Raw genomic sequence first — 16,078 nt, 5'->3', positions numbered from 1 at the left:
TGTTCTCCAAAAACATGCAGGTTAGGTTAATTGCATTTCCAAATTCTCCCTAGGAGTGAGTATGAATGGTTGTTTGTCTCTCGGTGTTGGTCCTGTGATGGACTCATGACCTATCCGGGGTGTATGGTGCCTCTCACCTACTAGCAGTAAGGATGGGCTCCAGTCACCGCATGACTCTGCATTGGAATAAATGGGTACAGACAATGGACTGATGGATTAATCTTTCCCTCAAGCCATCTAGCATATATTTTAGCTCAGGTTTAACAATTAGCATCAAATACTTCCTGATAATAGCAAGAATTATGCTAATATGAAACATTAGCAACAGCAAAGGTAATATGAGTAACAGCCTCCCCCGACAAGACAGCAGCAGGACGTGGAAAAAACAGAAACTGCTCAGAAAGGCCTCAAAGGTAACAACCAGGTGTCTGAGGAGTTTGTTTGACCTCTAACTCAAATCCGATGGGATCAGATGCCATCTGTGAGAAGCAAGCTTAATCCTCAAGACCCCACCTCACAATCCACAGACCCCAAAGGACCTATCTCTAATGTTGTGGTACAACATGCACCACAAATCTCAGATGTTCTTATTAGTCAGAGCTCTTCTGGAGGCTTGTCGAGGGCCTACTTAATATCAGGCAAGAGATCATAATGTCATGCTGATTAGTGCATAATCTGTTTCCTAATAATATAATAATTTTATCTGACTTAAAAATTGTATGCTAATAAAAAAATAATTGTATTTATATTTAGTTGTGAAATTACTAATGTATTATGAGAAAAGTTTATATCTCAAAACAAAACCCAATTTGCAGAATGGGGTCTGTGGCACAGCTAATCAAGTTATTTGGTCTATCATTCACATTATAGGGCCAGTATGAGGTAGGAAATTATGTGGTAGAACAGCTGTCAGTTAAAAACAACAAGAAACATGAGCTGAACTCGCCAGTCGCAGAGTTTATTCTTTTAAATATACATAGACTTTTCCCATACATATTAAATACCTCATCACCCTTCCCTCCCACATCACCCCTCCCTCCTCCCTCAATCTAATTTTTTTGCTTTCTTTTTCTGACCCCCTTCCCTCAAAAGAAAGCTTGTCCAGGCCGAAAAACACACTCTACTTTGTGCAGCATATTGCTTTTTAAGACATTTGCGAAAACATAAATTAAAAAATACTACAGCTCAACTTTTTTTTTTTCCCCCCCCCAATATTTCTGCTCCAACGTCAGACTGCTCTGAACAGAATCTAAAAGAAAAAAAGAAAACAGCACAGTGTCCCTCATTCTGGCTACATAAAATGAATAAAATGGATTACCGTGTTTTTTATGGCGTGTACACAGTGGTCTGTACCATGACAGGTAAAATCGTATTTAGCAAATTTTCATCAGATATCCTGAGTTTGGTCAAATTATCAGTGTGGCTTTTATTCACGTTAACGCATCCAAGTTAAGTTGGCTGACTTTGTTACGAGCATTTTCACTAGTGTTTATCTCTGCTCATCATCACACATTAGAGAGTTGTACAAGTGCCTCACATCCCTCAGTCAGAGGTGTGTTGTACATTTGTTTTTTGTTTTTCTTAGCGAAATCCAAAATTGCAGAGCTGCAATATTTGGTCCGATGTGGCAGTTGACGCTGCAGGCAGAGTGAAGGACAGTGTGATACGGCACTAGAGGAAAATTCAGGTGTTTTAAGTCACAAGGCATGCACGTTAACACTGAACTTAGAGTCACCATCAACAGTGTCCCTGCTCCGACACTTGCAGAATGTGATGTGCATGAGTTTTGTCAGTCTGTTTTGATGTGTGTTGGCATTTGTTTATTTCTTTACACTTTGTGTATTTCTTCCTTGTACAGATGAAGGCTTTGAAAAAGTCCTGCTTTTGATTGAGTGCACGCTGGACAGCCTCAATTCTAAATTTACTATGTTTTAGATATTTTTAAGTTAACAGATGACAGAAAAACCTTTGATGTTTGTCTGGGTTTAAGATACACATTTTTAATTTGTATTTTAATCTCTTATGGAGAGTTAATGCATAAAAAAGGGGGACTTTTTCAGTGACCAACACTGTATGTGTATTGTGTGCTTGTGGTGTGTCTCATCAAGTCTTATCAAGTTTCGTGTCCATCATTCTTGCAGTCTGTTTGTTTCCCTCCCTCCTTCCCTCCTCTTCAGAAAGCACAGAAAGGGGGGGCTGCGTTGGCATTGGGAAGCTTTGAAAGGTCAGGCTGGGGTCACACACGGGGGGAGTATTTAGGGTTTCTTGGCACCTCGGTGAAAGATTTCAGCTCATATGGGATCCCTGTGTCCACCTCAATGGACTTTCGGGAGAATAGCAGCCGGATATCGTTGTGCAAGTAGATTTTCCCAGATTTGGAGCTCTGGAATCTGGCAAAGTCAGAAAAAAGAGAAAAAATATGTGTTCAATGCCAAACATAGCTAATATTCAAAAAATAATTTGCAGAGGCTTATTAGAAATATTGGTGCAGGGGTGTCCAAAGTTGGTCCTTGAGGGTCGCTGTTCTGTAGTTTTTTGATGTCTCCCTGCTCCAACGAGCCTGACTCATATTAAATGGATCCAACAGCCTATGAAGTTCTGCACAATAATTTATTAGCTTGAGTCACGTGTTTTGGAGTTGGCATACATGGAAAACCTGCAGGATTGTGGCCCTTGAGGACCGAAGCTGGACACCCCTATATTAAAGTTTAGCTTTTTAAAACTTTACTGCTTTTGCTGAGGTATAAAAATGAAAAGTAAATTAAACCCGAGTACCTGAGATGTATCAGGTAGCAAAGAATCTTCTTCCTATCTAGTGCTCCAGCCCCAGGAGATGCCTCGCCTTTTCCCTCAGTGCTCTCCTCTACTGGCACCAGGAAGATGCGGTGGCGTAGGAAGGTCATGTGATTGATAGGCATATCGCCAAAGTTGTAAGTCACCAGGAACATCTTCACCACAGTTTTATTGGGATTAAATAAGGTCTGAGGTGAGAGATCAAAGTAACACTTAATAAATGAGAGCAATACCTTTGATTAAAATGATTTTTTGTTCTATTCAACTAAAAATGCTAAATTTGTATTAAAAGAAAAAAAAAACCTGCAATTCATTTTTAATTTTACTAGTAACAAGTATGTGACCTTTAAAAGATTTTATAATAGCACAGATTAAATCTTAAATAAAACATTAAGACCTTGAGATTCTTCTCATACAAAGAATGAAATGAGAAAGAGGACAAACTTACCACTTGAATGGTCCCTGCTTTGGGTATGCTGTATCCTTTCTTTCCAAGAGGCTCGAGGGATATCACCCCCTGTCGGGGAGAGAGACAGATGTGACACTGATTAAACTTCCAGAGTCACTATAGTGATTAAAAAAAACGCTTATTCTTTGGTTCATTTTCGTCGGATCAGTGTGTCTATTTATGTGCACTGAAGTGATACTTTCAGAGAGCAGAAGCAGTGGTAGAACAGCAGCATTACGGGGGTAATTTCCACTTCCAGATTGATCCACTAATGAAATCATCATGACTGGTTCATCATTTTAACACAAAAAATAAAAAACTATCCAAATAAAATCCAAAATAAAGCCATAGTTAGCCTATTCCATCATGTTGTACACACAAAAGGCAGCTGCAGTGAGTCATAATGTGTAAAATGCCAATGGAGGGTTTAAAGATTTGAATCAAAACAGGTCTTGTAATAGTTCAGTCAACATGAGTCATGAGTCTGAGTAAAAACAGATGGTGTCCAAATGGTCCTGTATACATGATTTCTGATAAGCAGGACTAAAGTTTTTTAAACATTAATGTAAGCCCTTTTTCATTACATACTTTATTATCTTTATTATACTGGATGTCAAAATGTTTAAAAGAAAACCATTTAAAACATTTTAACATCAAACTCTAAAGCATCAAGTTTACTGAAGAAAATTCCCTCCTAATTCTGCATGGTTTGTACTATTTGCACTCTATTCTTCAGTGCCTTTAATATTTTAATACTAGTAAGTTTGAGCAGATACACAACCGCACACAAACACACGCATGCACAGACTGACTGACCAAAAAGGGTGAAGGTGCGCTGTGCTCTGAGATGTCGTAGTATGTAACCTGCACCGGCAGGGTGGCGTGCTGTGGGCAGTAGGAGCCGCTGGCACCGATCTCTGCCGTGAAACCTTCAATCTGTCCTGACGGGGAGAATCGGCCCTTCAGTATGGACTCCTGGGATACACAAGGAGAAAGTGTGTAGTTGGAGAAAACATAGAACTCATTAGGGATTGCTTATACTGCTGCACACACAGAGACACACCTGTTGACCGTGACTATAAAAATCCAGTTATGTATTTAAATCACAACCAAAAAAAGGACATATCCCACTTTTATGCAGCTCAAAGACTGCAAGGTGGATTAAATGATGGTTAAATGGGCTGGTGACTCCTCCAATGTGTGTTTCATCATGATAACTAATGCTATAACTTATATGATATTTCTTCACATGTATTTCCTGAGCCTTGCCTGAAAAGCCCTCAAGGGAGGCCTGCCCCCAAAAGTCTTGTGGTGGTTCTATATAAAAAAGTGTCAACAAAGTGCTTGTTGTCAAGAAAGAACCACAGTGTCCCTTGGCTCCAACTGGTATGTGTTTGCATTGGTGAAGGTTTTAGGTTTGTGGCAATAATTAAAAAAAAATGCATACCTCAAAGTTGCCAAGCAGTGATCTGCTGATAGAAGACGAGGGCCAGCTGGAACGCGTGGAGCGGCCGGTGTCGGTCTGCCTGCTGCTGCGCAGCTGCCGACTGAGTGTGACCACAAACATACACAAGACAGACCGGTGGTTAGTGGTGCAGATTATACTAATTTTTTCTAAACCAATATGTCACATGCCTCTCAGTTTGTCTGAGAACTCAAGTCCAGACACAAAACCCTTTCATTTAGAATAACAGGAAACCTACTGTAACTCCCACCTCCGTTCCCTGTGTTGACTTGACTGACACTGAACTGTTCCCATTCAGTCAATTACTAATAAACAGTCTTCGCCCTGCTCTCTTGTTGAAGTTCATATTTTGATATCTTAATCCTATTTTATACAGTCTTTTCTTTTTTGTTTTTCATTGTGCAGATTGCAATTGCATGATTACAAATATAACAGATGACTCACCTTTTCAACCGCAGCCCATTCTTTAGTCGTCTCCCTGTTCTTGTGCAGTCTGTGGCAGTCTGAAAAAAGAGATCACAAAGAGGAAAATAATGATTTTTATCATATCACTTAGCTAGCTAGATATTGAAACAAAAGTTTAAATATATTTGTGTTTTTCTGTTTTATTTTTATTTTTTTTTGTCTTTTCTTTGTTTCTACTTACTGAGCCCTGGCTTTTAGGTGTGACATTCCCACAAACATTTCCCATTTCCAGGCATCCGTTCATCGTAAAGGCCACCCATCGCTCAGATGACTTGTCACTAGCCGAAACCATGCTACCTCCTGGCCATTCGTACGCATCAAACCTCTCACTCATGATTACCATATCTATATCACTTAACCCTCTTTGACAATAGCTCTCTATAGAGCTTTGAGAGCTTTGTCAGCTTGTTGCCTTGTCTTCACTTGATTTTAAATCCACTTGTGTCATTTTGGAATATTATCCAAATACCTAGCCTTAACATACTAAAATATATCCCTCCATAGCTTACAAACCCTGCTGTTTTTCTTTTCTTTCTTTAATCCATCCTTGTTTTACTGCCCTTTCTGTCACTAATAAGTCATTTATTGACCCTTTTGTCTGTTTCTCATATGTATCTGTCTCTCCCTACTTTTCATACACGTAAGCTGAACACTTCTAGCCGTAACGATCCTACCACAGTATGAAAACCACCCAGAGAACCCTACTGTCACCATTAACACACTCCCCATCACACGAACCCACACACTGAAAGCTCTTTCTGGCCTCCCGGTGTTCAAAAATGGGCAATTCACTTCCAGAAACATTTTAAGCAGCATGTACCTATATGTGTATGTGTGTGTGTGTGTGTGTCCGAGAATGTGTATGACAGACACAGCACACTCATGTCAGGGAACAATGGACCCTCCCTCAATGGGTTTTATTCTGGAGCTGCTCTGCCTGTTCCAGCGGGGTGTGATAATGAGCCGCCACCACTTCATTCTTTCACTTCTACTCGTTCTCATGATCGGTGCCTTTAATTTATACCTCAGTCTTTTTATTTCTATTTTTACAGAATTGTGAAGGCTAACAGATGTCTTGCCACCACTGACAGAAATACGATTCCTTAATTCAAATTGAAAATTTAGAAGCTCCATTAATAGCATGTTGTTGGCATACAAATGTGCCCAAGCTGCTTTTTATTAATATAGAGTCACCTGAAGACTCTGGATAGTGGTAGTCAATGGAAAACATTTTCCTTAATCTAATTTTCCGTTCTTCAACTACTTTGTGACACAAATAACATTAGGACCTTGGAATATTTTGGTAAATGTACAAATTTATGGTCTGTAGTGGCCAATTTTTCTTATTCAAATCAGCAGACTTTTTTATCACCTGTATTTCTACACCTACTAAACATAGTTTAAATTCTGTCACTTTTACTGCAACTGATAAGTTTGTCTTCTCAACCATGAGTGAAAATCACAAAATATGTAGCACTGAGGGTGTTGTTATTACAGGTAACTTGGATTCAAACTTATATACAGGTTTTTGGTAAATTACATCATTATTCAAAGTTAATATCAGATTTGTTTTCATCCAAATGCATCATTAATTTTAGCCATATTTTGTTCTTTACTGTTATGTTTAGTTGAGATAAGTGGCTGGGGGCTTTGCATTGACAAATCATGAATTAATCACCATGATGGGATTCCCGTCGACAGAGAACACAGTGGACAATGGAAACTGAGGTTTCTCATCAACTAATATTACAACTGTGTACTTTTGTGAACTTCCTCTCTTTTCAGTTGTTTTAATGCGGCAATTAGAAACTGGAATGAAAGGCAACTTGAGTGAAATGTGTGTAATTGCTGACCTTAGGCCTGTCCCGAGATGTAGGCAGCAGGTGGTTCCAATATGGGGCAGCTTTAGCATCAGTGCTACGACATGAAGCTGGACCAAGTCCTGAAGTCAGCAACGATAGCCTGCTTCTCTTAGATGTAGAAGGTCCTTCATCCTCTGAGCACGACTCCCCTGCATCACTCGGAGACAACAGCCTCTTTTTGGCTGGCCAGTGGCCTCCAGAGAATATACGGTGCCCATTACTGGTGGGAGTTTTCTCCCAGGACGCCAGGCCATTAGAAGAGGTGGCAGCCTGGGTAGCACTTCGCACAGGTGGAGAAGATTCAAGCCCAATGTCCCATTCGGTGGCCTCCCCTGGTTCCTGCAGCTCTGTATGGTGTGGGGGGGAGAAAGGACCTGGCGGACTAGTTGGACTGGCAGGATTAGGACTTTCATATGTTGACAACTCACATAAGTGGGGGCTAGGTTGGCCTCCAGATGAGCCATTACTATAGCCTTCATGTCCAGGGCTACCGAGTGAGTGGGTTGGTGTGCGGCCCCCACTAGCTGTTTCTGTTCTGGCTAAACTTCCGAGGGCATGACTCTGGTCACAGATATGCCCATGTGGGTCACACATCGGAGAGGATTTAGGTGAGAGAGGAGCAAATGCATCAGGAATGGGCCTATCGTGATTGTGCTGTGCTGGGCGTCGGGAGGGATTGTGGCTTGGGGAGAGGGGTGGAGACCTGGGTGACAGTCCACCCTCACAGTCTCTGTGCTCCAATTGCATGCAAGAATATGGGGAACCAGGCTCACATGGCCCAGCTGCTGATCCCAACCCAACTCCTTGAGCTTGGGCTGGCCCACACAATACCCCTCCCTCCAGCACATCGCTGTCTGAGGAGTCCTCAATGTGGGAGCGCTTGTGAGTCAACTGAGGCTCTTCTAACCCCCTTTTCACACCTAAACGGACCGGCCTCTGTTGGGCATCAGTGTGTGAACCTGTGGAGGTAGAAAATCCCCCCATCTGGGAGAAAATGGAGAGCTGGTAAACCTTTTGGAGTCGCAACTCCTCTTGGCCAAAGTGCCTTGGTGTCCCTGCTCTGACTGCAGGATCTAGGCCCTGTGATGGGGGAGCAGAAGGAGGCAGATCCCCCTCCTGTGCTGGAAGCTCTAGTGGAGGCTTTTTGTGGGCTAACTCCACGTGAATGTGCCGCATGGTTATTCTGCAGGATTTGAGTCTTAATGTACTTTTGTCAAGTAGGTCCTCACAAATACCATCAGGCAGATCAAGTTGTTTCACAGGAAGAGGACGTCCTATAGATCCTGTTGTGATGTCACCAAAGCTTGTGAACCAACAAACTGAACCACACACCACCTGAGAGGAGCAGAATACAGCGTTACTATTTAATTTGAGTTATTTTTACTTGAAGGAATCAAGAGTGGTGAGAAAGAAAAAAAAAAGGAACTCAAAAGAACCTGAAGGTGTTAATTTGGATTTTCTAGGAAACAATAATGTGTGAATATTTCTGTAATTTAAGGTGTTTGCATTCTGAACAGTACAAGCAGCATTTCTTTATTTTGTTTTACTGTATGCATATTCTCCAATCTTTCTACAGATATTGGAGCATTTGCTCGTTCCTACGGGGAGTAAAAGTGAGCATTAAGAAAATAAACAAAATACCTAATGAAAATATGTCAATCCACATCACTCACAAGTGTTGCAATACCCATTTTACTAATGTAAGAGCAAAAGCAGAACTTCGCATATAATATTTTAAACAATAACACATTCATTTAAAAAGAAACAGTTAAGGCTGGGGTGCTTAATAATTTTTATCTGGTTTCTTTATTGTCTTCTCAAAGGAATGGCATGACTGATTGTTGGGATTGACACTTTGCAGTTTATATTGTCATGCCTTCACTAAGCTATTGTATTATCTAGTTGTACTACTGACACAGGAACCAAAGAGAGTATCAGATAAAAAGTATTAAGAGAAACAGCTGATAAAAAATTCTAATCCCTACTCTTAACCTTTTTTTTTATCTGTGTATTGGAATTAGGGCTGGACGATTAATCGATAAAATCAATAAATCGAATTTTCCATTTCTGGCGATTTATTTTTATGAAAATCTGGATTTTTTTTCTATAGTTAGCAGCAGACTTAGCCCTCCCTCCACACCAGAACAGTGTTTGTTTGACAGATTTTCAGTAATGTGACCGGTCACTCATGCCTGGGATTTAGCTGTGCGTAAAACTGCAGTGAGAAATGCTGCTCTCTATGAGATGCAGAAGTCAACTTTAGCCCACAAACTCTTGTTAAGAGACAACCTTCATCAGGGAAATTATTTCTGCAGTGGATCCTGTATGATAAGGATCCAGATGGAAGGAGATCACGGATGCAGTTGTGTTGCATATTTCTATGTAAGATATGAAGTCATTTATATGGTGGAAAAGTTATGACATTTGATGCTTCATTTTTGCTGGTATTCATTTATATAAATAAATAAATGTTTTTAATCATTTTTTGCATTGTAAAAGAAAAGAAAAAAAATCGCTTAAAATTGGAAATTGGATTTGGTTATAAAAAAGGCCATATCGCCCAGCCCTAATTGGAATGATGCAATGAAGACACAAGCAACATATCTCACCTTTTTGCACGTCCTGGTCTAATATAAGCCGTCTCTGGTGCAACATCTGAAAGCTGTGTCTAATCAGCCGACTAAAGGAACTCATCCATCTCCATGGCAGCTGCCACAAAACATCCCAACCCAGGTAATAAGGAAACAGGAAGGGCTCCAGAAGGAGCAGAACCAAAGGAGGTGGGCAGAAAGCTCAACCCTGAGGAGGAATAAACAGGTTTGTGGTGCTTGAGCTTGAAATATTTTATTTTACTGGAATTTACAAGTGACCAGACAATACATTTAAAGTGTAGTTTCATTTCTTTTAAATGATATACTGTTTATGTAGACTGATATTTATAAAGTGATCAAGATTAAATAAAGATGCTGACAGGCAAATCTTACCAGCAAGGGCAGAGTGTCAGTTTTGCAGGAGACTCTTGAGAGGAAACACCTCTGAATCCAAGTTGGTAATAATTCTGTTGGCACTGCCCCTAAGATTGGCTGATGGCCAGGTACTCCCTCTATGGTCACCTGGGCATGAGATGGGACATGGTTGTGGCATCATGATTGGATCATTCCACTCAGAATCCCTAAAGAGGCAGAAACGCACCAACACAAATCAAATCAGAGGTTATTGCAGTTGTTAAAATTGAGATACTATTTTCCTTTAAGCAAACACAGAAACCATGACAGATATTTTGAGGTTTAAATCAAAAGCATGTCAAAGAAACTCATTTAGTTCAATCAACTATTTGCATTTAAAGAAACATCCGCTGGTCAAAGCTCAGTTGCAATCAAACAGTGACCATCACTGTAGTGAAGGAACTCAGCAACATAATAAGTTGATTAATCAAATGATCACTCCTCTTAAAACTGACTACAATGCTGAAGAAATCAGCTGTGGAAGAAGACTGTTTTTTCTTTTTATTCCATAACCAAATACCCTGTTTTCAGAAAATAAATTAATAAATAAATAAAATAAAATAAAAAAATAATTCAACAAACATGTTGATGTTCCAACATGGAGGAGTCACTCATGAAGCTAACCTCAGACTAGCATGTATGGGTGATAGCCCAAAAGTAGTGGAACGTTTTGCCGTTTCCCAACCTACTTGGACCTGAATTTGGGAATGTTTGGTGGGATGGAGGGGGGGGGGGGTTTGCAATGAGCTGTCTCCGTGGCAACCAGTAGCCCAAGGATAACTACTCCTTTGTACTGGGCCACAAAGAGGGAAAAAGAGAAGCTACAGAGAGTGTTTGAGAGGGTTGATGGCGGGGGGTGCTGAGGGGGGCAGGGGCTGCAAAGGAGCTTCTCCATTAAAGAAAAAAATATCTACACACACACACACACACACACACACACACACACACACACGCACACACACACACACACAACAAATGGCTGTTCTCCATGGGACGTTTACAGCAAGAGAAAAATTTCAGCACCCTTTAATAAAAGCTTAGATTCTGACTGGGTGAATCGGTAAGAAGTCTCATCCAAAGCTTGATATTAAAGACAGGTAAACAACCTGCTGGCTCAAATTTACATTAAGAAAATAAATACAATAACTTCCTATTCAAACCACCATTACTGAAACTAATTATTTCCCTTTTTGCCTTCATCATGGTGATACATTTTGATGCAACACTAGTTTCCTATAAAGAAGTGATGACATAATCCTAAAGATGAAGCAAGAAAAAAAGAGCTTTTGAGAAAAGAGACATGTACAATGTTGATGTATATTTTCACTCTACACTGAAACGGTACTGCAATTTATCCCCTTCCCCAAATTTCTACACTTAAACATGTTGAACAGACTAGCTGCACTCTAGGTGACCTGCAGCTGGTATAGCTGAAAAATTTTGTTTATACAAGTCACGTCATATGTCTAATGTCTCATGTCCTTCACAAATTAAATTCTTCATTCAGTCACAGGACAACAAATGCCTTCAACATGAATCAGAGTGAACAAAGAGGTTAAATATATATGGTGTTCGAGACAGAAGATCAGACTGAAGGAAGCAGGACAAACACTGAACTGCTGTTTTTCCATATACACCATATTCCAATGTATGTAATTACTGATGTAATGGTTTTTCATGAGGTAATCATGTTTTCTGACCACTGCATACCAAGAATCCCACTATCACGGAGAAGCCTTTGTCACCTGTAATTAGTCACCTAACAGATGGTCTCTTTGCAGTCACACAACACTACCTTTGGGAAAACCTGGGCTGTACAGATTTAGCACAAACACACAAGTGCCTCTCCCAGACACAAAGGAAAACGACTCATTGTATGGCACATATAAACATGAAATAACTTACTATTTGAAACCAAAAAATGTGCAAGTTTGAAATGCAACACATAAAAGGAAAAAACTCATAACTTTGCATCTTTAATTTAAATGGAAATAGCCACTTTTTTATTTTTCCCAAGTCAGGCATATCACTGTTGTATATTGTTTTTCTTGAATGAAGCAAATATGAACAAGATAAAACATGACAATATCTGTGAAAGTTCTAAAGCATTTATAAGTTGCATATCAACAACTGGAGTCAGGACATTTGCATTTTTTTCCAGTTAGATGGCAGTCTTAGTATTAGAATGGAAATTTATTGGGGCTGGAGCCTAACCAGACATGTTAAAATTCAAACAGGAATATCGAGTTAATGTCATTACCAAATAAAATGACAAAAGATAGGCAACATGACATACATATGCAAGTTCAATCAGCCCACTACTGTGAGGGAGGGAGAAAAGTCAGCAGGAGTATTTATAGTCACTGAGCACCCAAAGCTTCTGATCTAGGACCCACTTGCTTTCTGTCCTTATTTTGAACTAGCTGAACAGGAGGCTGGTAGAAGCTTGATCCAGCAGCCAACGGCAGGGAGGAAACACTCTGGCTTTGCCCCAAGAAAAGCTTCAGGTTTCTGGGTGAATGTACCAATCCAAACTTGAGAACTCAGAAAATGTATCACTGCACTGCTAAACACTGTAATGGTTTTAATGTGCTTACACTCACACCTCATCTATGTCCCCAGTCTCATATTCACCTCTATCTATTTCTATCTAGTTTGTATAGCATAACTTGTGTCAAATGTAAACAATCTGCACATATTTACACTCAGTCTTGACTGTGCAAACCAATGTAAAAAGAAAAAAAAAAAAAACTAAAGAAGCACCTGTATGTACAGTAACAGTAATGGGAGAAGAAACAGTCTAATATGCTGTTTATAAGTATGTTAAAATGCTTTTTCAAGATTGTAAAATTGCTTATCTGTAAAAAGCAAACAGCAAAATTGTGAAATTTACCATTAATTGTCAAATTGGATTTGGAGATATTCTAATCTCAGCTCCAAAGAAAGAATTTCTTCAATGTTGGTGAATAAAAAACAAATAACTCGTCTCCACTAAACTGTTAAATAATCATAGGGGTGCCAGAGGGAGATTAGAAATGCTGAGCTGAGAGACAAAGAACAGGAATTGCCTGACAGAAACCAACAATCACACAGAGATAGAGATGAGATGGGAGATGAAGGGGGACACAGAAAGCCTGCAGCCCAGTCAAGGACCTTTATAGATGGTAAAAATAGAGGGAGGGCACAAACAGTTCATGGCTTGGCTTTAGTACATAAACCAGTCATCATAAGACTTATTAGTTTGCAACCTAAAAATTAACTGTGGAACACTGGAAACCCAGAATACAAACCCCTTAAAAATATTTTATTTTTCTAAAAAAAAGGAATAATCTCATAACATGTCGATTCTTTAATGTACCCCAATGGATAAATAACCAGCTCAACAGAAAATGGAGTTGAATGTGCACAGAGAACAAAAAGCTCTCAGCAATCTCATAAACCACTATAGTGTAGCAACAATTAAAAGGTTCAAAACGTGTTTGATAAGAAAGAAACCTACATTTATAGCTAATTTTTAATGAACTACACTATTCTGTTGTAATTGATTACGGCCTGTTTTATAGGTACAAGTAAATGAGGAGAAAATACATTGACCACTGATGAAATGAAGAAAAATAATTTTAAAATCACAAGAGTGAGGTACACAAACCAAATAAGATGAAGATTTAATAAAGTGGTCTGGAGGACAAAGAAAAAAAGTCTTTTTAAAAAGAAAGTTTGCTTGGACCTCAAAATCTGAATAAAAATGGAGCCTACAAAAACATTCAGATAATGTCGGCCCATTATCAAACCAGGGAAATGACTTCCCAAGGAAAGTAATCTCAGGACATTAAGAAGAAAATTAGAAGGGCCACTTAAGAGGGATTTTATGGGTACTTTTTTTCTGTGTGAAGCGCCTTGAGATTGCTTTTGTTGGGACATAAACTAAATAAACTGACTTCATTAACTGCTGGGACCCATAGTGAATCATACTAGGAATTACAAATACTTTTTTAAATTAAACTTTTAAAAAGTTAACTGTTCAGGAAACAGGTTTAATTAAAAACTAGTTTTGCTATACAACACCTCATCTCACCACTAAATATTAACTAAAGCAACAAAATTAACAAGATACATTGACACTGAACTAAAATATAGTTCAGAAGACAGCCTTTACTGAGGAACTTTCCTTGTGCAGAGGTGTGCTGAAATGTGTATGTTTGCTGACAGGGATGGATAATGTAATCTATACATAGGCACCATTGTGAGCTGAGGCCAAGGGAGACTGTGGTCATCAGGTCAAAGGCCAGCAGACTTGGGTCAGATGACTGAGCACATCAGGAGGCCCAGAGGTGTTTAATTTCACCATCATGAAGAATGGGGAGTTAAGGATGGTGGTAACAAGCAAAATAGGAACTGATTCATTCTGTCCTTATACTTACCCTCAACTTTGAAGGGTATGGATATAATGAGGGCAACATCAAAGTGGTTCAGAGAGGCATGATGTGGGAATGAGTCAATAACCAAATAATGTTCTATAACACGCAAATGGAAATACGACAGAAATGTTCTTTAATGTAATACCATCGTAGGAATATTGTCTAAGGTGGGTTGCTGTTCATGTAAATGCAGTAACTCAGTCATTTGAGTTGCAAGTGGAGCATCTGCATGTTAAGCAGAAACATCTGCAAAATAGGCAGAAGCACACTTAACTACCTGTGGCTCCTAACATACTTTGAAAAACTGCACACTGAGTGAAGTTAAACACTTACACTCACAAAGTACACAGAAACATGTCATTAGTGGAGTATGCTCATGGCTCTGAACCAGAAACCAGCTCTCAATAAAAATCTGTGGAGGTGACAGGGGCAAAGTTCACAGCCAGCGCCTATCCTCAGAAAATAGCCTGACATTTGGCCTGGGTACATTCATCGCCAGCACACATATGGTACATGCATGTGTGCACACACAGAAACGTGCACACATGCTAACAATCAAAGCACCATCACTTTTTCTTTTAGCTGTAAAAAAAAAAAAAGAGGACATATTATAAAATTATTTATAAACACACAACAGCATTATTGATTCGTTTTTACTGCATGCTATTTGGCAGTTACTGCCCTCCACTTTAAAGAAGCTGTATCTGCGAGGAACAGAGCTGCAGTGACTTCCACTGTCTGGATTTTAAACTAGACACCTTATACTTTACATATGTTTTTTACACATTTTGTAATAATATATTTTAGAGATATGCAACATGGTGGACCCACATCTTTCAACATCTTACATAATATTACCTTGATTTTTACTTTTCATCCTGATTAAACTCAGAGGATGTTTTCCTAACAGTCTGCAAAATCACTAAATAAACCATTAATTAAAATAAGTTATTAAATATATATTACTTGTCATCTTGATAACTACTCACCTGCAATCAAAGTGAAGGCATTTGCTGAATTTTAATGGGGTTATTTTTTTACTCGCTTATAGATCCAAAATGATTCATTTTCAGTCTGTGACTTAATCTGTTTGCTTGAATGAGCCTTTTGTTAAATAAAAAAAAAAAGAACCCTCTCATCTCTGGCTGCTCAGCTGCACTCTGCCCTCCTTGTTTTCTGTGTCCACCCTTCACACGCAGCCCATAACAGAAGCATGATAGCAGAAGCATTAAGTTAGCAGCCTCCCAAATGCCCCGATTGTCTCATCAAGTTTTAGCAGATCCCCGCCCAAGCTACTCCCAAGCCTGTTCTTTGCCTAAAGGCTAATAAACAAAAAGAAGAAGAAACACTCATGTGGACTTTCTAAGACATAAAAGTTTCTCAGTGCTCTTGCAAGCAATCAGCTGTTGATTAGATTACAGGAACCTCTGTCAACAAAGGATGGGTGGAAAGACAGCTGACTATCTTTCAGTGTTAAACAAAGACATGAAACAGGAAGTAGCAAAGAAAAAAACAGATGTTACAGGAGAGAGGTAAAGTTGACTGACACTGATAAACCTCTGAGCAAGAAAATATTACTCCAAACACAGTGTACTCAGGCTGGGGAGTCATGGCTAAACTAA

General features: G+C 39.4%; 1 protein-coding gene across 4 annotated transcripts in view; it reads right to left on the bottom strand.

The window, feature by feature from the left end:
* Window positions 1–1,158: 1,158 nt before the first annotated feature.
* The window catches only part of LOC121649170 (protein FAM214B), a 30,866-nt gene continuing 15,946 nt past the window's right edge, over window positions 1,159–16,078 (bottom strand). For all 4 annotated transcript variants that reach the window (XM_041999792.1, XM_041999796.1, XM_041999795.1 and 1 more), the window contains 9 exons: window positions 10,018–10,205; window positions 9,643–9,832; window positions 7,025–8,368; window positions 5,151–5,209; window positions 4,689–4,788; window positions 4,058–4,216; window positions 3,242–3,310; window positions 2,776–2,981; window positions 1,159–2,390 (listed from right to left, as the gene is read on the bottom strand). In XM_041999792.1, the coding sequence (XP_041855726.1) occupies window positions 2,237–2,390; window positions 2,776–2,981; window positions 3,242–3,310; window positions 4,058–4,216; window positions 4,689–4,788; window positions 5,151–5,209; window positions 7,025–8,209 (1,932 nt within the window). In that variant the 5' untranslated portion in view covers window positions 8,210–8,368; window positions 9,643–9,832; window positions 10,018–10,205 and the 3' untranslated portion in view covers window positions 1,159–2,236. The remainder of the gene's footprint in view (window positions 2,391–2,775; window positions 2,982–3,241; window positions 3,311–4,057; window positions 4,217–4,688; window positions 4,789–5,150; window positions 5,210–7,024; window positions 8,369–9,642; window positions 9,833–10,017; window positions 10,206–16,078) is intronic.

The sequence above is a fragment of the Melanotaenia boesemani genome, chromosome 11 (assembly GCF_017639745.1).
Source record: "Melanotaenia boesemani isolate fMelBoe1 chromosome 11, fMelBoe1.pri, whole genome shotgun sequence".
Taxonomy (NCBI): Eukaryota; Metazoa; Chordata; class Actinopteri; order Atheriniformes; family Melanotaeniidae; genus Melanotaenia; species Melanotaenia boesemani.
Note: the sequence above shows the minus strand (reverse complement) of the source record. Positions and strands in the feature narration are given on the sequence as shown.